Source organism: Hevea brasiliensis, chromosome 2 (assembly GCF_030052815.1).
Source record: "Hevea brasiliensis isolate MT/VB/25A 57/8 chromosome 2, ASM3005281v1, whole genome shotgun sequence".
Taxonomy (NCBI): Eukaryota; Viridiplantae; Streptophyta; class Magnoliopsida; order Malpighiales; family Euphorbiaceae; genus Hevea; species Hevea brasiliensis.
In genome coordinates, this window is record NC_079494.1 from 99,641,809 (window position 1) to 99,664,862 (window position 23,054).

The 23,054-nt window shown below is 31.4% G+C and overlaps 2 protein-coding genes across 2 annotated transcripts; both read left to right on the top strand.

Moving 5' to 3' along the window:
* The first annotated feature begins 12,848 nt into the window (after positions 1 to 12,848).
* On the top strand, positions 12,849 to 15,538 carry LOC110638894 (probably inactive leucine-rich repeat receptor-like protein kinase At5g48380). The gene is given in 3 exon segments (XM_021789617.2): positions 12,849 to 14,265; positions 14,440 to 14,949; positions 14,952 to 15,538. Coding segments are annotated over 3 exon segments (1,848 nt in total). The 5' UTR covers positions 12,849 to 13,395; the 3' UTR covers positions 15,420 to 15,538.
* Positions 15,539 to 17,179: 1,641 nt separating this feature from the next.
* On the top strand, positions 17,180 to 18,966 carry LOC110638895 (2-alkenal reductase (NADP(+)-dependent)-like). The gene is made up of 5 exons (XM_058136316.1): positions 17,180 to 17,487; positions 17,643 to 17,820; positions 17,912 to 18,078; positions 18,212 to 18,294; positions 18,437 to 18,966. Exons 1-5 carry the CDS (start codon positions 17,257 to 17,259, stop codon positions 18,813 to 18,815), a joined length of 1,038 nt encoding a protein of 345 aa, XP_057992299.1. The 5' UTR covers positions 17,180 to 17,256; the 3' UTR covers positions 18,816 to 18,966.
* The last annotated feature ends 4,088 nt before the right edge of the window (positions 18,967 to 23,054 follow it).

A 23,054-nucleotide genomic window follows, 5' to 3' on the forward strand; every position in this document is an offset into this window, starting at 1 on the left:
CTAACTCAAGGGCCTGAGAGATGAGCTCAGAGAAGTTACTGTGTCTGAATCCCACTACTTGCATCCTCAAACTGGGCTTCAAACCGGTCTCAAATCTCTTGCACCTTTCCTTGCTGGTAGACAGGAGATCCCAGCATAGTGGCTTAAGTGGGAGAACTCCCTCTCATACTCTGCAATTGATTTATTGCCTTGTTTCAGACTCAAAAATTCTTGCAGTTTCTGTTCCACATATGCATCTAGGATATATTTCTATCTAAACTCTCTGATGAAGTCCTCCCAGGTCAATACTGGCGATTCAGCCAAGCTATGGGGGATGGTCTTCCACCAGTCATATGCGTCCCCTTGTAACAAAGATACCGAATACTCACACTTTAGTTCATCAGGGCAGTGCAGTTTCTTGAATACTCTATCCATTCTCTCTAACCACTGCTCTGCCTCTAAAGGGTCTACTGTACCCTTAAATTCTGTCACCCCATACTCCAACAGCTTGTCATACTGTCTGGCTAGAGGCTGTGGTTGTACCACAGGTGTCTGAAGTGGAGCTTGAGTACGCATGCTTCCAGCCATTTGTCAAAACATTGCCGCCATCTGCTGTGCAAATTGTGCAGGAAACTGCGGCATTTGTGGGGTTGGTGCCACCGACCCACTGATATTTTCGAGAGCTGGGGCTTCCCCTTGGGCCTCAGCCTCTACAGACTGCTCAACAGAGCGATCCCCTTCTTCCATTTCAAATTGGAGTTGAGATATCTCTTGAACAAATAACACAAGGACATTCCCTCTGTTAGTTCATATTTATGATGTAATTCATTGTATGTAACAAATAAGGACATTGAGCAGTTGTACTTATCAAAGAAAAGACAAAAATTCACAAGTTAAAACATACTTTAAAATTTTGCTCTGATACCACTAAAATATGTCACACCTTACCCCTCTGTAAGGCATAACATGATTCCGTAGAATACCTAATGAACTACCGAACTTCACCTACCGATAACTCATTAAGTACCCTAGAAGGGATTTTAAAAACAATTTTCTTACTTTTTAGAAGTGGTGATCATTTTCTAATAGGTATTAAAAACATTTAATTAGGGTTTGAAAACTAGTTAAAATTTTTGTCCTTTTTTATTTGTTCGCAAATTTTAAAAAAATTTTGGCAGAGTGCCTTCTGTATTTTAATAAAACAGTTCTTCAAATACCTGTAAAAAAGCACTTCCAATAATTTGTTTCATCAATTCAACAACTACCACAACAAACTTCAACATCATTTCTCAAACTCCAAAATTCAAATCAATAATTCACAACTCAATATTTCCATTCATTTTTCATTAAAGTAAAAACAAATTACATTTATCAACCACTTTACATTAGCAAATCCAAAATGATATTATTACTGTAACACCCCTAAGTTCGGTAGTGCGTTCTACTGTTCCAGTGACCAATGTTGTCCGGACAGCTAGGATGCCTAGAACTACACTTCGATATGAGTGAGGAGACATAAAATAATGAAATACAAGAAAAGAAAATACAAGAAAAACAAAGGAAAAATAATAGCAATGAAATGTAACCAAGTTAAACGAGCCGAGAACCCTAGCGATGGGTGACCGCACCGGGAAGTTACGGCGTAGATCGTTGACTAGCCCTGGACCGCGGAGAACCCTGAAAAATATTTTTAGGACTTAAATAAATATCTATTGAAGTATAAATGCTATTAGAAATATCAAAGAAAAATTAATTAATTAGTACAAAGAAAAGTGAGAAATCGAAAAACGGACAAAACTCGGTATTACCGAAAAATCGGGAATGCAACCAGAACAGGGGCATTGTGGTCATTTGACACCCCGAGTTGTCTTTTGACCTAAATTTCCATTAAAAATAAATAATATTACACTTGAAAAATGTCATTAAAAATTAAATTAGTGGTACATAGTTTAAATAGCAAAAATTTGGAGCTTAATGTGGGAACAAGGAAAGTTATGAATAAACAATTATTAAATATCACTTAGTGCTCCACTCACACCTAAAGTGGACCACTTACTCTTCATTTTGGATAGCAGAATTCACCTTCTTCAACCTCTCAAAATTCTAGCCGAAACCAAAGAAAATGGAAGAGAGAAGAATCCTCCGTGGCCATCCATGGCCAAGCTCCATGCAATCATGATCCAAGCCATTTTTCCACTAGCTTCCTTCACAAAAACTGTTCTACACCACTTGGGCAGTAGATAGACAGCAAGAAGATCAAGTTTGTCAAGGTTTTGAAGAGTTTCCAAAGTGGTAAGTTTGTATTTTTGGTTATTGCTTCATTAAAGTTTGTGAGGAGGTTATGAGTACTTAAATTGTGGAAAGAATTTTAGAGTTTGATGTTCTAAGGGAGATGTTTATTTTTGGCAGCCATGGAAACTCCTTGAATACAGTTTATTTTTGTTTGTAAATGGTAGATTAAAGGGTTGATTAAATGTTTATGTGTGTAGAAAATTAATTGGGTGATGTATACTTAGTATATGTGAATGTGTATTGAAATTTGAATGCTTGGAAATTAAGGGAATGTAATGCATGAATCGGCAGCCTGGTTTGGTGAACCATAAGAATGTTATTTCATGTTTGGATTATGGAATATTAATGTTGAATTGTGTTAGTTGTTATGGCAGTTTGGGTATATGTGTGATGGTGTGAAGTTGGACATGTAAATGAGCATGAATAGGTGATTAAATTGTTGTAAATGAGTTTGATAAATTCTGCACTTTATGGTGTATGTTGAATGTGATTGTAAGCTGCCAAAATGATCAACAATATGTGATAAAATATGTTTAGGTTATGGTACAAACCATAATGGGCATGAATGTGAAGTTTGGTAAGTGTTCAAGGTGATCTTGATGAGTATAAACAAAATGCAATAGGGCAGTTTGTGTTTTGGGCCTAGAACCTTAAGTGTGTGGCTCCAATTGGTATGAGACCAATTGGAGTTGAAACTAGGCACAAAATGTGCCAACTTTCATGAAGGAAGCTTGCCAAAATTCTGCTTGTAAGGTAGCTTGAAAAATGACCAAATCCGGATTAGTGCAATTAAGGCCTAAAAATTGACCATTTGGGCAGCAGTTAGTGTTTTGGCCATAACTCACTCAAAACAGGTCCAATTGACCTAAAATTTTGACCATGAATAGTTAAGACCCATATCTACAAGTCTTATGAAGACACCAAAGCCCAGAAATGACCATAAGCAATTCAAACAGCTTGCACAAGTTCGGGTCCAAAAACTGGCCGAACCAAAATTGACCTAAAATGACCTAAAGTGACCAATTTTGATGCAATTTGACCAGCAATAGTAAAATGACCATGACTTGGTCTACATAACTCAGAATGACTTGAAATTTTGCCCCGCGTGCAATAAGACATAGATCTACAAGTTTGTAGTTTTGACCAAAACCCGAAAACTGAGGGAGCTAGGTCGTCCGGCTAGGTCAAACTAGTATCCCGGAATCCAGCAAATTGCAAGAAAATGCAAGATACATGAAAATGAGTTTGGTAACATGTACCAACCCTAAAAGACTATTGAAGGTGACATATTAGTAACATTAAAACCTAATTTACCTAGAATGCATCGAGGGTCGACATATTAGGTTGACTAAGCAAATAATAGAATTCAGTGAATTAATTATCAAGCATTATCGTTAGAGACAGTTTAAATAAGTACTGAAACACTTCAAATTGTGTTTCTCAGTTAGCAAAGACTCAGGGAAAGGGAAGGAAACACTGAGTCAAGGCCAGGAGACAATTATCAGAGGTTTGTGCACAACAGTTATTTCTTTTAAATTTTTCAATTGAAATAAATTATGACTATTTGTATATTATTGTTTTCAATTATGGAAATGTGTTTGAATGGATACTTATTGCTTGAAAAGTATTGTAAATGGTTTGAAACTGTGGAAAAATTGATTTAGTGTGATTTGTGAAAATTGAAGTTAATTATGAATTGTGTTGCCATTTGTGAATGAAATTATGACTTTGAAAATTTATTGGATTCTTACGAATCATTTGAATAAAATGTTTGGAATTGATTTTGTGTTCACACTTAGCATGACAGTATCGTATCATTCCTTCTCCATTTATGGGATTGTGATCGTTTATTTTCCTTCTCCATTTATGGAGTCGTGATCATTTATTTTTCCCCCTCTCTGGTTTACCAGTTGAGGTGATCGGATAAGTACTCATTATATAGCTAGCTTCCTTCCTCATTGATTTCGATTAGTGGGGTTGTGATTGCTTTGTCGTGATGTACAATGCGGCATTGATCGAAAATTTGTGTCATGGCTTAAGTTGTGAATGAATTGGCAACACTGTATTCTTAAATTATTCGACTAAATCGTGTTATTATGAGCTTTGATAATTTGTGAAATAGAGTTTAAATTCTTATTGACATTCACTGTCTTTTGAATTTAACCATGTTTGACTATTGAGATTTATTGTGATATTGTGAAATAGAGTTTAAAATTCTTATGATAATTATTGTCTTGAATTTAACTATGGTTTTACGTATCCACTATTTATATGATTTATGAATTGTAATTTAAAGTTGTATTTGGTTAATGTTGTGCACCACTGAGATATTGTCTCAGCGATAGCTTTTCATTGCTGTCGCAGGTAGACAGACGGATAGGGCAGCAGACTAGGCTGCTAGTGCATTCAGCGAGAGATCATTGGGTATATTGAGTATACTACATTTTGCATCTTGTATTGTAATGTATGTTCACTGTATGTATATATTGTTCTTGGTTTTGAGCAGTTGTAAATTAAAATTGTACATTGAAGTTGTAAAATAAATTATGAGTTATTTTGACTTGTAAAATTTGTACTATATTTCTTTTATCTCATCCTTTGAAAATAGTAAAAAAATTTATTGTGGATTTGAACTGAGAAATATATTTGGAGTGCTTTTTATAGGTTTTTCTGAAGAACTGTTTTATCCAAAATACAGATGGCACTCTACCAAAATTTTTACAGAAGTCATTAATAGTCAAAATGTGTTAGTTGTTTCACTTCAGTTCAAAAAGGTTTTTAACACCTGTAAATTGTGCTCACCACTGTAAAAAGAAGTAAGAAAAGTTTTAAAATCCCTTGTAGTGTATTTAATGGGTTATCAGTAGACGAAGTTGGTAATTCATTAGGTATACTACGGGATCATGTTATGCCTTACAGAGGGGTAGGGTGTGACAATTACAACTTTATGCAACCGCTCATGACCAGTTTTTACATATACATACAGTTACATACACAAATATAAACATTACATTCAGGGTATAAATTTATACTCGACAAAACTTCAGGAAAGGTGGCTCCAAAGTTCTTAGCAGTTCACTCTGCTGCTCCTCTAGTCTCTATATCTGCGACAGCAATAACGGCCATCGCTGAGTACTATGACTCAGTAGTGTACAACATACTAAAATAACAGTTTATGCATAATTCAAATCACATTTATTCAATTATTGAACTGAACATGAAAAACATATACAAAACATGATTTATAAATTTTTAGTCCAAACAATTTCATTTAGGAAGTCTCAAAATAATTTTATAAAAACACACAGTTATATCATGCCATTCGAAATAATATTCACCTCAATAGCCAAAGGCTTATAAGAAATCACAAGGCTAGCTAGCTCAAATATATGGGTACCCATTCAATTTCTTCCTCTACTGGCACACACCTCAACACTTCAGCCAGAGAGGAAATCAAAATTCAAAACTATTTCTTTCCACTAGTCATGCTAGTGAAGTATTCAAATATATGGTCATAACACTGTGGTTTCAAAACTATCTTAACAATTTACTAAACATTTATTGCCATTTCAAACACATACAAGTAAACTTTCAACAACCTAAGTCAAAAGTATAATACACATTTTGCAATATAAGTAATTCATTTCATGCACTTTGCAAATGAATTTTAAAGAATATTAATGTTGTGCACAAACCTTAAGTGAGTCACCTTTTGGCCTTGACTCGATGCTTCAGGTTCTTTCCCGGTATTCTTTTCAACTGAAACACACAATTTTACAGTGTTTCAATACCATAAATTATCATAAGTCCGAAAATAATTTCAAATCTATTTATATCTAACTTTAATATGCTTAACTTGACGTTCTTTAAAATTTGGATTTCGGAGTTACTATTTATGATACTATTCAAGTCAATTTATTGACTTTCTAATGCTTAATAGGTATGGAAATTCTAATTTTACCCACATACCACATTTTGGTTACCTAATTTGTTGGTTTTGGTTATTTCCTCAAACTTCAAGTCTCTTATGCACAAATTTCAAATTTTCAGTTTTGGTGTTCAGTTTTTCACTGTTCCATTGGTCATGTTGCTGTGATAATTTGGCTAAGTTTTCTTCATAGAAGTTGTTCCTTATTGTCTTAACTTTATTTTTTTTTTTTTTAAATCACTCCATTTGGAGTTTTTTAGCTGAAGTTATAGCCATTTGAACATGGCTGGCCGGATTTGGTGTTACCCAGAATTCTGGGCAAATTCTAGATTTTGGCAATTTTTGTAGTTAATTGCAGGTGGATTTTCAAATAGGTTATGGTCAAACTTTGGATTTATTTTCTTCATGAAAGTTGTAGGTCTATGTCTCAGCTTTCTACTGGTAAAAATTCAGGTCACTTGGACCTTCCTAGACCAAGTTATGGTCATTTAAGTAACTACTATTCATTTGGTCATTTTTGTACAGGTCTGTTTGCCAATTCTGGATTTGGCCTAATTGTTCACTAAGTTATGGTCACTTTCTGGGCATGATTCCTAAATGAAAAATGTCTCATTTTGTGTCTAGTTTCATTCCCAATTAGCCTCACACCAATTGGATTAGTAAATTTTCAGTTTTGGTCTCTGAAAGGGACCTAGGTCAAGCTGCCTACAAATTGACTCTAACCAATCCGAATTGTAACTTATTTCTAACAATTCACACACACCACAAATGGTCACAATTGACCATTTCTCAACTCAAATAAGGTCATTTGCATTAATTGACCATTTTCTATAATTTTTCTCCCAAACCCTAGGTGTCAAAACCCTAATTTACACAATTTCTTTAACTAATGCAATTAAAGTTCACAATCAACCTTTATACACCTAATTTAACTTAACTACCACTTCCATTCCATCAAATTCATGAAATATCAATACCCCTTAATGCTGGCTAAATTTCTCTTTAGTCCCCCATAATAGTTTTCTTTTGATTTTTAAGTGGATTTCTAGTTTAATTGAGCTAAACACACAAATAATAAACTAAAATTTTCAACTTAAATTACTAACCTCAACTTGGATGTCCAATTCTTCAATTCTCTTCTTGTTTCCTTTTCTTTGTTTCTTCAATCTTCTTTTCTAATTGAGATAGCAAGATTTTATGAAAAATTTTGGGGGAATTTAGGGTTATGTGTATGGAAAATCAAGCTTGAATCAAGCTTTAATGGTGATCTTTCATGGAGGTTTGAGAGAGAATTAAGAAAGAAAGAGAGAGCTACAGCTAGAGAGGAAGAAGGGTCCTTTTTATTTTATTTTTTTTTCATTTTATGTGTATTTTATGGAAATTTTGACTTAGTCAAATTGGTTAATTAAATTAAAACTAATTTTGATATCATATCATATGTCATTTGGTGATGTCATTATTTAAATTTTCTTTTCTTTTTTTTTCGTTTATTTTTTCATTAGTTTTTTAATTTAATTCTTGATCTTGAAATTTTCTTTTCTCCAATTTTATTGGACAGTTAGGTTAGGTATCAGCTCTAGGGGTGAGTTGACCAAATTGCCCCTCGCTGGTTCAATCCGGTTTGTAAGCCATTCAATTTTTCTTTGAGATCCTTGACCTAATTATTTGATCTGCTTAACAATTCTTTTCTATGATTTTCTCTTTTTCACTATGTTCGTAATAGTCCTAAGGACCGCAACGTCACATTTTACAGTTCAAAATTTGAGTTTAGATTGACCTCGCAGTCATTCCCAAGAATGTCACCCATCGTTGTGACTCCTGGCTCATTTAACTTCTCGTGTTCTATTTTTTCTTCTTTATACTTAACTATTTGGCAATTACTAATTATTTGCGTTCAAGGCTTATCTAGGTGTCTTAGACGTGGTTTTACTTTTTTTAATTGTCCGGACCGACACCGGTCACCGGAATAGCAAAATGTACCAAGCTATGCCAATAGGGGTGTTACAATTAGCATTTAATTTCAATTACCCATTATTATTTTAGTTTAATTGTATCTAGATTTAGATTTTATTCGCTTGCTCTTTACTTATTTTGTTTAGATTTATCAATTTTTCCTTGCTCATTTACATTTACATCTTACTTTCATTGATTATTAGCCCAAATAATTGCTTCATTAATAGTTTAGTACTCAAATGGCAAACGATACTTGATTTATTACTTTATTACTTGATACAACCCATATACTTGCAGACTTATGCATCAGCAGTTCTTATGGAAGCTTGGATGAATGGTTAAGTGATCTCTGTTCTAGCTCTTCAAGGCTATATAATTGTATTGATGAGCTTCTAATAGGGTAAGGACATGATCATGAGATCTTTCAGTGCCTGAGAATAGCACGTAATTGTGTTCAACGCTTTCCAGAGCAAAGGCCAACCATGCTTTACGTTTACATGACAATTAGTAAGTAACATTAATTATAGCTAATTGAACTCTGTAAATTGAAATCAGTGCAGCAAATTCACCGATAATATATTTATGCAAGACACAAATGTGCATGCTATCTTTTTTTTTTTTTTTTCTCTCTTCTTTTGCATGTTTATATGTGTATGATTTTATGAGTATGTGAATTTTTTTTTTAAGTTTAATATATATGATTGTTAGGAGGTGACTTAAATTTACTTAATTGTTAAGAATTGAAGTCTTGTAAAGTCAGTAAAAGACTTACCAGTAAAATAATAATTAAAAAATAAAAAAGGAGAGCAACTTGTCTAAATTGCTACTGAATTGCCGACTTAGTAAGCCGATCATGCTTGGCTATATAAGGAGATTGATTCTCTATTTTAAAGGCAGCCCAATTTTTGAGAGCAACCCAAATTTGTGAGAGACAAAAATTGGAGAAAATTTTTCTCTAATCTTTTGTGAGGTTTTGGGTGTGATTGGGATTAAGAGTTTAGTGATTTGTGAAAAAGAAAATATTTAGTGTTTGTAATTATTTTTCTCATAATAGAAAATTTATTTGTGGAGTGGACTTATGTCAAACCACTTTAAATTTTGTATTCTTTAAATTGTGAGTTATTATTTTCTTAATAAATTGGCATTAGAGCTGAATTTTGAGATACAAAAATGACGGGCACAAAATTGGAGGTGGAGCATTTGATGGAAAAAATAATTTTACTTTATGGCAAAGCACTGTGAATGATATCCTTGTGTAACAAGGATTAATCAAGGCCTTCAATGAGAAGCAACCAACAACTATCAAAGATGATTGGGAGGAACTTAAACAAAAGACAATGAGTATGATTAGATTGATGTTAGCCCTTGATGTGAAGTACGATGTCTTAGAAGAGACTTCACCAGTTGTTTTGTGAAATAACTTAGAAAGCATATACATATCTAAATCACTCACAAATCACTTGTACTTGAAAAATGCATTGTACCAACTCTTAATGGAGGAAGATACTGATATCAGAGACCAGCTCAACTGTTTTAATAAATTAATCACTCAATTAGCTAGTGTTGGTATGAAAATAGATAAAAATGATAAAGCCCTTTTGCTTTTAATCTTTCTCAACAATCTTACAAAAGCTTGGTAACAGCTCTAATAGTTGGGAAATAGACATTGAAAGTGAAGGAATTACTGTAATTATCTTGCATGATGAGAAATTTAAGTAGCCCAATTCTGGGAGAGACAATTGTGTGAGAGAGAGAGAGAGAGAGAGGGTGTAATTGAATTTGAGGGTTTGAGTGATTTGTGAGAAAGAAAAATATTTAATATTTATAATTATTTTTCTCATAATAAAAAATTTATTTGTGAAATAGACTTACGCTGAACTAATTTCGTATTATTTGAATTGTGAGTTATTATTTTTTTAACAATAATTATATATATTTTTATCTTATTAAAAATATAGTTTCTGTATACCATAAATCGTATTGGAACTCTTACAATTATCATTCAACAGATGCTAATAAACATATAAACTGTGAAAAACAAAAGCTCTAATTTTTACGATAATTTCCAGCTAACCTAATTTGATATTTAATCTCCATTTTATGAATTTATATGAGAAAAATATATATGCAATCATAAAATGTAAAATTTGTATCATTTTCACTATCATAAGCGGAAAATAAATTCATTAATATACAAATTTCTTATGTTTATAAAAATTTATTATAATAAATATTTTCATTTACTTCTTTAGAAAATCAATTCAAATTTAAGATATTGCTGTTTTAAAAATAATTATAGCATTATTAAACAAAAGCTTTTATTAAAGTTTTTTATTAAGGAAAATCTAATGATTAATTACTAAAATCTAGCATTAATTAATCAATATATACAGTTAATAGCAAATAATTTTAAAAAATTTATAATTTAATTTAAAACAAAAAAGAACTTAAATTTTACCGAATGTGAGGCTAGGAATGATGAGAGATGGCAAGACGGCTAAGATTTAATATAAAGAAGGAACACCCAACATATTGGTGTGGCAATAATTGAACCAAGATTTTAAATTTTATTTATTTTAGTTGAGTTGGATTTTAACGAATTTTTTTTTTTAAATCAAATCGATTAATTGATTTTTTTAAAAATTAAAATTAAATCAAATAAAAATTTTAATTTAATTTTCGGTTCAATCAATTATTATGATTTAAATCAAATTATATATGATCATCCCTAACTTGCCATAAGAAGAGAGTGAGCTTGCGTCATGGCTAAGGGCAAGCAAAATTAAATAAATCAAACATAATATTTATCAAAATTAAATAAATTAAACCTAATACTTATTAAAATTGAATCAAAACTAAATAAAGAAATATTAAATTAAGCTAAACCAAATTAATTAGGCTTGATTTGAGTCGATTTGATTCATTATTTGTTGTAAGACAATTGCCAACAGAATGCTATTCAAAGTAGACTGCTTCAAACAAAAATAAATTTCACAGAATAATCATGCACGCTTAAACAAAGAACTTTTGAGCCTGTAATCCAAACCTGAACCACATGAAAGTTGCTACTTTTCCCGTCTCCAAATTTTCATCTATATCACCTGCGGTAATTTGTAAATTAATAGTTGCTACTATTAATTTGCTAATCTACTTATCCTATCATCTTGTGATTGGTCTTTCGATCACCTGATTTTCTATGCCTTGAAGTGCACGTTGGATGCGATGATAGACTTGCTTTAGTTCCTCCTTTTATAAAAGAGACGTCAGTTTAAGGAGTTCATAAGATAAATTAATGACTAAGTAATTAATTGGTCAGTTCTAATCTTTTAATAATGGTTGAGCTCTTACTTCTAACCCATTCATTCGCCTTCACTTTTTTTCAAGGACTCTTGTCTCTACTCCATTCATTCGTCTCCATCTTTTAATTTTTTTTTCTCTTTTTTTTTTTTTTGGTTGAAAAACAAGCCCATTAGGTTGTCACAGGCTCATGTTTGCTTTCATTGACTTGGAAAATAAAGCTTGGATTATCATGTTTGGAAAAACAAGCCCTCAATTTTGTCATAACCTCGTATTTGCTTTCACTCGCTTGGAAAATCAATAGCATATTTACTTTCATTGACTTGGAAAATCAATAGTGTAATTTAGGGTCCTTGACTTGGAAAATAAAGCTTGGGTTATCATGTTTGGAAAAACAAGCCCTCAATTTTGTCATAACCTCGTATTTGCTTTCACTCACTTGGAAAATCAATAGCATATTTACTTTCATTGACTTGGAAAATCAATAGTGTAATTTAGGGTCCTTGACTTGGAAAATAAAGCTTGGGTTATCATGTTTGGAAAAACAAGCCCTCAATTTTGTCATAACCTCGTATTTGCTTTCACTCACTTGGAAAATCAATAGCATATTTACTTTCATTGACTTGGAAAATCAATAGTGTAATTTAGGTTCCTTGACTTGGAACAGTTCTTCTTGTTTCAATAATTCTAGTTGTTGCACCCTTTCAATATAAAATTTAATTTCAGTAATATGGCTGCAAAGGTAAGAGTCCAAATGAACTTATTTGGATTTAAACCAATCACTATAAAAATATTAGAACTAATCGATTAGTTAGTTGATTAATCACCTTTATAAATCCTTTGAATTCGTTATTCTTATTTAATACGATGGGACTCTTAACACTTCCCCTGGAGTGGCAATCATTATTTTCCAATTTTGGACTCTATTATCACTCCACTCAAATGGCAACCATTATTTTCCAATTTTAAACTCTATTGACCCTCCACAAGTGGCAACCATTCTTAAACCTTGAACTTTGATACACTCCCTCTCAAGTGATAACCATTCTTTTTCCAATATGGGTACTCTAATTCTGGTTGACACTTAAAATTTGTTGTGAAATGAACTGAACCGGATTAAATCTGCTCTAATACCATATTAAATAAAATGTGAGGAAAAATGTTATCGCATCTTATTGACTGATTGACTTCAGCATATAATGAACTGAAATTAACTACTGAAAATAGCTTAACTAAAACCGAAACTAGCTAACTAAAAACAGAGAAATAAATTACAGCAGCAATCAATCTAAACTAAATCAACTGATGGCTTTGCTACAACTCTAACTCATATTTGTCTTGTTTAGCTTGATAACTTGGATGTTGCTTTCTTGCTACTTACTTTCTTTCTCTTGTGCATATATGTTGAAGTCGATCAATCAATAAGATGCGATACACATTTTTCCTCTCCCCTTTACTCTTTGTGATACACCTCCACCCTTTCGAGCATTCCCAATTTTCATTCTTCATGACTCTTGCGTCTAGCCTATTCATTCACCTCCACCCTTCTTTATACACTCTTGCATCAAGCCTATTCATTTATCTCGACCCTTTCAACTCAATTAAGTAATAACTGTCTCAGTGCTCCCCGCAAGCTCGGATTATCATATTTGGAAAAACAAGCCCTCAGCTTTGTCACAGCCTCATATGTGCTTTCATTGACTTGGAAAATCAATAGCTTAATTTAGTAATACTTGCTTTCATTGACTTGGGAAATCCATATTGTAATTTAGGGTTCTTGACTTGGAACAGTTCCCTCTTGTTTCAATAAATTTGGCTGTTGTTATTGCCTTTTGAGCTACTTTACGATTAAAAATATCTTAGATACTCGAAAAGCTACGCGAGCTATTCTTTAAAATTTTTCTCTTGTAAGGTTTTTGGGCGTCATTCTGCTAGTTTAAGCTTCCATGTCTAGAGCCATTCTGTTAAATTTACATATTTTTTTTCTATTTATATTCCTCTGGTCATTGTTGTGTACTTTTCTTCTGAGTAAAGCAACGGAAACTGACATCGATTGCCTGATATCTATTGAAGTTTCCTTGGAAGACCCTCTTGGTAAATTAACCTCATGGGACTTCAGCAACAATACAGAAGGTTCCATCTGTGGATTCATTGGAATTGATTGCTGGCGTCCTAATGAAAACCGCGTCTTTAATATCAGACTTTCTGGCATGGGCCTTAGGGGCCAATTCCCTCGTGATGTTGGAAAGTGTACAAGTTTAACTGGCTTGGACCTTTCCAATAATGAGCTTCAGGGACCAATTCCATTTGACATCGCAGAAAGACTACCGTACGTTACAAGCCTTGATCTATCCTTCAACAATTTATCTGGTGAAATCCCATCTAGTATTGCAAATTGTACATTTCTAATTGTCCTTAAACTCAACAACAATCGTCTTACAGGCAGTATTCCAATGGAAATCGGCCTTCTCTCTCGACTCACGACCTTTAGTGTCGCTAACAATTTATTATCAGGGCCTCTGCCTACCTTCAGAGATGCCAGCTTCACAAGAGAAAGCTTTGCAAACAACTCAGGCCTCTGTGGACGACCTTTAGAACCCTGTAGACGCCATAGATGGAAATTTGATTCGTTAAAGAAGGGATTTACGATTGGTTATGCAATCTCCTTTGTTTTGATCATAGTTGCTTTCATTCCTTATGACATACCTCCTTGGCTGAAGTTCAAGACCAAGAATAAGATGCTGAAGATGAGAAGGAACATTAGTCAAGTGACAGAGTTGGCTACTGTGGATAACCTACCGGAAGGTGGCACAGAGGTATCCTTTTCTTTTCTTTTGGTGTTTTTCTAGCTTCCTTGTGCAAATTGTGTGTTAAAATTTCTAAATATACTGTGATCTGAGCATAGTCTTGAATCCTTTTTACTTGGTCCAATTTTCGGTAGACATTTTCATGTTCTTAAAATGCTAATGAAATGAAAGTTCTATCCGCAGATTCTAAAGTTGGAGAAGGTGGTCCCAAGGTTGCCTTACAGAGATCTCAGCAATGCAACAAATAATTTTAGTGAAAAGAATATTATCGGGTTGGGAAAGATGGGTATATTGTTCAAGGCAACACTGAGTTCTGGTGGTTTCCTGGCAGTCAAGAAGTTACACTATGCTCAATTTCTTGATGAGCGATTCACGGCTGAATTGAAGATGCTTGGCATAATGAGACACATCAATTTACTTCCATTGTTGGGATTTTGCATAAATTCAAAGGAAAGGCTTCTAGTTTACAAATATATGCCAAATGGTAGCCTTTATGACTGGCTGAAACTTATGGAAGATCAAGCAAAAGTCCTGGAGTGGCCTTTGAGGGTTAAAATTGCTACTGGGTTGGCAAGAGGCTTGGCATGGCTTCATCAGGGGTGTAATATCCATATAATCCATCTTAATATAAGCTCAAAATGTGTCTTACTTGATTACGATTTTGAGCCTAAGTTATCAAATTTTGGAGAGGCCATACTCTTGATTCCCAAAACAGTTCTTGTGCAAATACTGAAGTTTGGGAAATGGAATTTATCAAGGAGGATGTCTATAGCTTTGGAATTGTGCTTCTTGAGCTGATTACTGGGAAGGATTCATCTAAAATGACTAGTAATTATTCCTCAAACAGCTATGATAGATCTTCAAATGATTGGGTTAGTCATATTCTGGATAGTAATTCTTCCAATTTCCATGATCTACCTGATAAATCTTTGATTGGGCAAGGATTTGATGATGAGATCCATCAGGTTCTTCAGATTGCACTTAGTTGTGTGCAGTCCATTTCAGAGCAAAGACCAACAATGCGTCAGGTATATGAAGATATGAAAGCAGTGAGAAACAGATATGGCCTCACTGATCATTCTAACCTATCAACAAAACCTGAAACTTCCACTGCTGGTTACAAAGGAAAATCTGTTGAAATTGAAATAGCTGAGACAAACTGAAACAGAAGAAATATGTGTATAATTTGTTTTTTTTAATGTTTAGAAATTGAAACAGGAGAAATATGTGTATATATTTTTTATGGTTAAAAAATAGCATTAATTATATTTTTCTTTTGAAATTATAACATTCATTATGGTTAGAAATTGAAAATAGTAGACTAATAAAAATTATCTGGAAAAATATAGTTAATTCACTTCCACAGAAGATTAGACGATAAGCCGATGGAATTGACAACACTTCCGATAAGGATGATTTTCACATCCACAGAAGATTGGACGATAAGCCGACGGAATTGACAACACCTCCGATAAGGATGATTTTGAAATCCACCGTTAGACCAATTTTGCCGCAAACTATTATTATAAAAGCGCTAATTACACCAAATGTATATATATATATATATATATATATATATTTTTTTTTTTTTTTTTTTTTTTTTTCTTTCTATAAATATGTGTCTACCTTTTTATAAATAAGAAAAATTATTTTATTATATGCAGCACTATTTTTAGCATCTAATCTTACTTATTTATTCTTTTATTATAACTTTTATAAGACCTTTTTTTGTCGAGAATTAAATAATTTGTGAAACTTTTTATTAATGGATTTATTTTATAAAAAAAAATAGGTGAGAAGATGCTTTTAATTACAAATCGCCCACTTAAGAGATGATTTTAAATTTTTTATTAATGAATTATTGATTTTTTAGTAATTATGAATTTTAAATTTTAAGTTAAAAGTTATAAAGATAATAATTATTATTTATTAATTTTATATTTAAATAATTTTTAATGTTATATTTTAATTATTTTAATAATATTTTTATAGAACTGATTAAAAAAAAGTGCTGTATAATAAAAGTTTAAATTTATATAAGGATGAATGTATTTATTGTTAGATTGAATTTTTATATATATTTATTATTGGATTAAATTTTTATATATAAATTTATGTATTTTATGTTTAGATATTAATTAATTTTGTATATATTTGAATATAAATATTTAATTTAACATAATTAAATTTATTTTTATATAAAATATAATTTTATAAAAAAAAAAGTGACACAGGTGGATGCAATTAATTAACTTTCGTAATTAACATTATTTAACAAAGGTAACAACTACAATTGCCCGGTAACACATCAACTGTCATCATGCGTTGGCATTCTGGGAGAAGCTGCCTCCAGATCCTTATCAGTTTATATAAATTTAATTTGAATGGAGCCAGATTGATTAAATTAAAAAATCAAATGAACTTCCCACTCAGAAAAATTTATTTATTTTTACCTTTAAAAAATTAAAAAATAATATTTATTTTTATAAAATTTTCATTTATTTTATTTTTAATCAAATACAACCAATTAAATTAATTAAATATACATTTACATAAATTTATTTTTTCTATTTAGAGTAATTTATTATAAATTCAAATATAATATATATAATGAAATTTATCTATTAAATAGCTAAGTTTCAAATACTTATATATTAAATTTATAATAAATTGAATTTGACAAGAATTTTACTAATTTTAAAAACAAAATTAATGTTCTCTTCATTTTTTTTTTTTGTTAATTAATTAGCTTCTTGATAATTAAAAGTTATAAGAATCCATTTTGGTAACAAATTCGAACCTCAGCACATACATAATCACACAGTAAAGTTTGACATGAAGACTCCAAACTATTATAAAAAGACCAAATTAAACCTCGCTGGATATGTTGTCTTGTGATCTATCAGCTCCAGAAGCACTAGCACAAACACACGAGAGAGAGAGAGAGAGAGAGAGAGAGAGAGAGAGAGAGAGAGAGGGAGAGAGAGAAAAAGAACAAAAATGGCAGGTGAGAATGTGGTAAGCAGCAAGCAGGTGATTTGTAGAGAGGAAATAACAGGATTGCCAAAAGAATCTGATATGTATATTGGGACTAGTACCATCTCACTCAAGGTTCCACAAGGATTAAAAGCTGTTCTTGTTAAGAATCTTTATTTGTCTTGCGATCCCTACATGCGAGGCTTCAAGGATAAGAAGAAAGATCGCCTTTTCTATTCCTTTTCGGCTGATTCTGTAAGCATATACAAATACCCTTTGATCCTCAGATTTCTTTTGTTTTTATACAAATATAGTTTTCTCTTTGTTTTTTATTGGATTTACAGTCCTGAAAATGATTATATCTCCTTTGCCATGTCTGCTAAAATATAATATTGTATGGTGAAACACAGCCAGTAGTTGGGTATGGAGTGGCAAAAGTTGTGGATTCTGGGAGCCCAGAGTTCAAGGAAGGAGACCTGGTTTGGGGCCCAACAAAATGGGAAGAGTACTCTCTCCTAACAAATCTTGATACCCTTGTTAAAATCCATCACACTGATGTACCTCTTTCCTACTATAATGGAGTTCTTGGTAAGTAGTTTTTGATTGATCTTTACAAGAAAAGAAAAGGATTGTTATTTGATTAGTAATTAATGTTTTGAATTTTGTTCACAAACTTCAGGAATGCCAGGCCACTCTGCTTATGTTGGGTTCTATGAAATATGTGCTCCTAAGAAAGGAGAATATGTCTTTATCTCATCAGCATATGGTGCTATTGGTCAGATCGTTGGCCAATTTGCAAAGCTTATGGGTTGTTATGTTGTTGGCAGTGCTGGAAGTAAAGAAAAGGTTTATATATTTTCTCTTTTCATCTTCATTTGTTTGCTGTCCAGTTGTATTAATATCAAACATCAAACCCCAGTGATATAACCAATTCTGTATCAATATTTAAGGATTTTAAATCTTTTGATATATGTCACAGGTCGATATTCTGAAGAATAAGTTAGGATTTGACGAGGCTTTCAATTACAAGGAAGAGCCCGACTTGGATGCAGCTTTGAAAAGGCAAGTTCCATTTAGAAAATTAAATTCCCAAATCACAAACACTGCTGAATTGAATATATATATATATATATATATATATATATATATATATATATATATATATATATATATATACACTTACTGATCATAATTATGGATGCAGGTATTTCCCAGAGGGCATTGACATATACTTCGAGAACGTGGGGGGCAAAATGCTTGATGCAGTGCTTCTGAATATGAGAGTTCATGGTCGCATTGCTGCCAGTGGAATGATCTCTCAATACAATCTTGAACGCCATGAGGGAATAACCAACTTGATGCAGATTGTTTATAAGCGAATTCTTATGAAAGGATTTCTGGTTTTCGATTACAATCACACATATTCTAAGTTCTTGGAACATACGTTGCCTTATGTCAGAGAAGGAAAGATTGTTTACATGGAAGAAGTAAATGAAGGAATTGAGAGTGGCCCTCGAGCCTTGGAAAGACTTTTTACAGGCCAAAGTACTGGAAAGGGAATAGTTGTTGTTGCTCGTGATTAAGTTTAGTTGGATTTCCAATGTTCATGAGCTAAAGTCTATGTAACTAAGATTTGAATTCTTGTCAAATCCAGATTATATGTGAAATTAAAATATAGTATGTGTAATGAGACTCCCATATAAATAAATGAAATTCACATCTTTATGTATTAAATTAATGTAATTTAGTGTTTCCCATGAAGAGAGAGACTTGTGTTGAGGAGTTTTTTTTTTTTTTTTAAGATGGATATTTATTTCCTTAAAAAAAAGGCCAGAAGGCCACATTACATAAGCAGGCCCATGGCGAAACATAAGAACTCCAACTAAGAGAACCAAACTCTGCCCTAAAAAAACCCAAGTCCATGACAAACGAAGACCTAAACAGAGGGCGGACCACGAGCCGAATATCCTAACCTGGTAGGAAAACTCCTTGCATCGCAGAGAGCATCTATAGGAAACTCGGCAAGGATTCGTGTCAACCATAGCTCGAAATGCTGGCCAACACCAGTGCGAGAAAAACAAATGATTGAAGCATTGCCAAGGGGCCTTGTTCGGGTGAAGTGTCTAAAGAAGAGGTCCCCCAAATTATAGCATCCCTAGCGAAACAAGAAGGTGAGCTAAAATCCAAAGGCCACTCATAGCAACTGCCATGGAGACTGACCAAGAAACCACTGGAGCATGAAAACAGCAAGGATTCTCCCTCTGGGAGCCTAGCAGATCCATCGTAGGAAAGGATGTACAACAAAAAAAGAAGCACCCATCCTCCAGCAGTAGTGGATCGATCGTCGGTGCTATTGGTGGAGAAGAAAGCAGAGCTTCCAAGGGTTAGCGAACACCTTCAAGTTTCGATATGGACCCTGAGATACTTCCCTTTCCCATCATCACACAAGATAGTTGCACCATGAATCAACCCCAAACAAATCAATACCACAAACCATTGGTCAATGGATCTTAAAAACATCTGCATGCAACATAGAACAACCCAAATAGCAAAGAAATAGAACCATCAGAGCTATAGCAGCCATACCAAAACCCTCTACATTTCAAAGCCAAAAGCATTATGTACAGAACCATTTAGGGAATTTTTATTATATTTTATTTAATGCAACCGTTATATATAATTTAATTATAATCAATTATTATGAGGAGATTTATATAAAACTTATCCTTACAATAAAATGGTTATATATATATATATATATATAACATTTCCCTAATCGGAAAGGCAAAAGAAGACTGCCAGAGGCGGCAAGTAAGAAGGCTTGAAACCATAAAGGAAACAGAAAAAACAGAGAGAAAGAAAGCGGCTGTGTAGAAAGTTAAGAATTCAAATGAGAAGTTGTTCTTTGACTTGCTTGTTGCTTCATTATGAAATAAAGATTCATACTTAGTTATTTTCTTTAAAAAAAAAATTCATACTTAGTTATCAAATTGACATTTTATTTTACTTATTTTTTGGTAGTATTCCTTTGTTTTTTTCTTTTTAAGGAATTTGGATAACGACACCAAATAATTGCTAATGTTATGTTACATGCACTTTTCCAATAAATACTTATTTTTCTTAAAATTGAATTTAATATTTTGAAGTGATAAACATAGACATACGTATGAGCATGAAGCCCACCTGATCCAAGCAATAAAGTACTGGATTCACATAGAGGCCTGTGGATTGAATTTGAAATTTATGCTTTCTTTGACATCTGATTATAATCCCAGCTAGCCCAAACCAATAAAAAAATTTATACTTGGATCAGGCTGATCAACAAACTAGTTCTCTGGTCAAGCTCCAGGGTCTGCACATTCAAATCCATACGTCGTGACTTCAACCAGGTAGCTCGCTTGCGTCCCACGCCCATGGCATTTCGGATGTCTGTTTTTTGGGTTCTTTTGTCCCTGCTAATGTATCTGCAGCTGCTCTAGAGATATTGGTGGCTAGGTTTTGTTTAATGAATGCTCCATTAAAAAAGAAAAAAAAAAAACACTTGTTCTCTGGTTTTGTTAAGTATCCCAGCTTCAGAATTTCATGGAGAAATAGACGAGCATTTCTTGAAAAAAAAATTAGTGAGAACTTTTACAACGAATTTAAAAATGTAAGAGATAAATAAAATTTAAGAGCCACACAAGGTTGTGCTATTTAAAAATCTAGTGGAAAAAAAAAATCAAAATTTTAACTCATTTTGTGGATATTGCTAGAACAGTTGTGTTATTTATACTCGATTATGGAATTTGGTTGTGTTATTAGGAAATTTTTTTTATATATAAAAAAAAAAAAAGAAAAGGGTTTTTTTTTGGGCGTATGGGAAAGTATGTTTGTGTTAGAGTTGCTTCTAAGAGGAAATCTTTTTTACTGAGTTTGAAGAAAATGTAAAATCCCTAGTCACCTCTTTCTTTAAACTCTTTCTCCTCTCTCTCCTTCTTCCTTTGTGAGTTACGATTTTATGGCAAGCATTAGTAAGTATTCTCACTTGTAATTAGTTTTTTTTAATAATTTTTAGATTTATATCCTTTTAAAATAGATATATATATTAAGATTGTTATTAATAATTTTAATATATATATATATATATATATATATATATATATATATTATAATATATCAAAATAATATAATATATAATTATTGTATATATTATTTTTAGTATTTTTTTCTCTCAAACTTTTTAATAAAGATTTTATAATATAAATAACTAAAATCTCTCTATATATAAAATAAGTATAAATATATAAATACATGTAATTAAAATATATTAATATATTATATCTTAGCTTATAATAATAGATACTTATTACAATATTAAAAGAGTAACTATTAAATAACTTATAATTTAATATACATTATTTAAAGCAATTAAATAATTAATTAATAAAAAATAGAATAAATTTAATAGAGAAATCTATATAGTAATGTCTAGCGGTAAACTCTTGGAACATTTCTATTTTATATATATATATATATCCTCACTTATTTTTGTTAATAAATATGAGTTTTGTCACCTCTTTTAAAATTTAGTATATCTTTTTTATAAGAATTTATTATTTCCTTTATGAAACTTTGTTATTTCCTCCTTTACGAAAATTTTTTATTTCTTTTATTACGATGATTTATTTTTTCTTTTTTATCATAGAGTTAGGTATTCTATTTTGTTATTTAAATAAGAGTACAATGATAAAAAAAAATAAATTTTCTCTTGTTGAGGATATGCAAATTTTATGGTTTTTTGATCAAGCTCGTAAAAAAATGATGTACTCAAACAGTGGTATATTAACATTAAGTGGAGTGTGTTTTTCGATCGAATAGCTAAATCAAATATTCTCTCAATACCACAATGTCTTTCAAAATAATATATTTTGTATAAGTTGTTCATCTTAAATTTTTTTTATATAAAATTATAGTAATATGAAATTTTATACTTTAAAATTATATTATGTCTCTATTTAATGAAAGCTCTATCTTTCTTTTTTTTTTTCAAACAAAAAAAGTTACTTATAAAAAAAATTTAAAATTTTTCCAAGTATTATATTGAATGATTTATATTTACATAATCAAGGAATGTATTTAATATGGTACGCGAATTTTTTTTAATTATACCATCTAGTTTCAATAAAAAAGAAATTGAAAACTAGTTAATTATTGTTCATATCTCATTATTTAATGTCCTTTTCTAGACAATTTTTTTGAAATTATTCTATGAAAGTCATGTAATTTTTTCTTTTCAAATTTTTAAAATTTTATTCGTACAAAATAATGAGTGTTAAATTGTTAAACTAAAATACGAAATCAAGAACCGCAAAATAAACAAATAACACATTGAAGGAAAAAAAAATTCTGTTTTCTTCTAAAATTAGTTAAGGATAAGAAAAGGCAGAAAACTTCAAATTTTCCATTTCATAACAACCCTAAAAGACAAAAAGGTCAAAATAAATAAAATAATTAGTTGTCATCATGATCTCCGCAATTGAATGCTTGTCATTTGCTTAATTATAATTTTTCTCTCATATATATTTTTATTATACTACTTTAAAAAATAAAATTTAATTACATCTATGTATTTATTTATTGAAAAACTTTTATTTAGTTCATTTTAATTTTTTTATTTAATTTAATCTAAAAATTTTAATTTAAATTTAATTTAACCTAAAAAATAAAAAAATCAAGAAATTAAACTTCTTGACTTTTAGGATTAAATCAAGAAATTTAATTCTAAAATTAAGAAATTAAATTTTTTAATTTTTTATTTAAATCATAAAATTTAGCTTATAAAT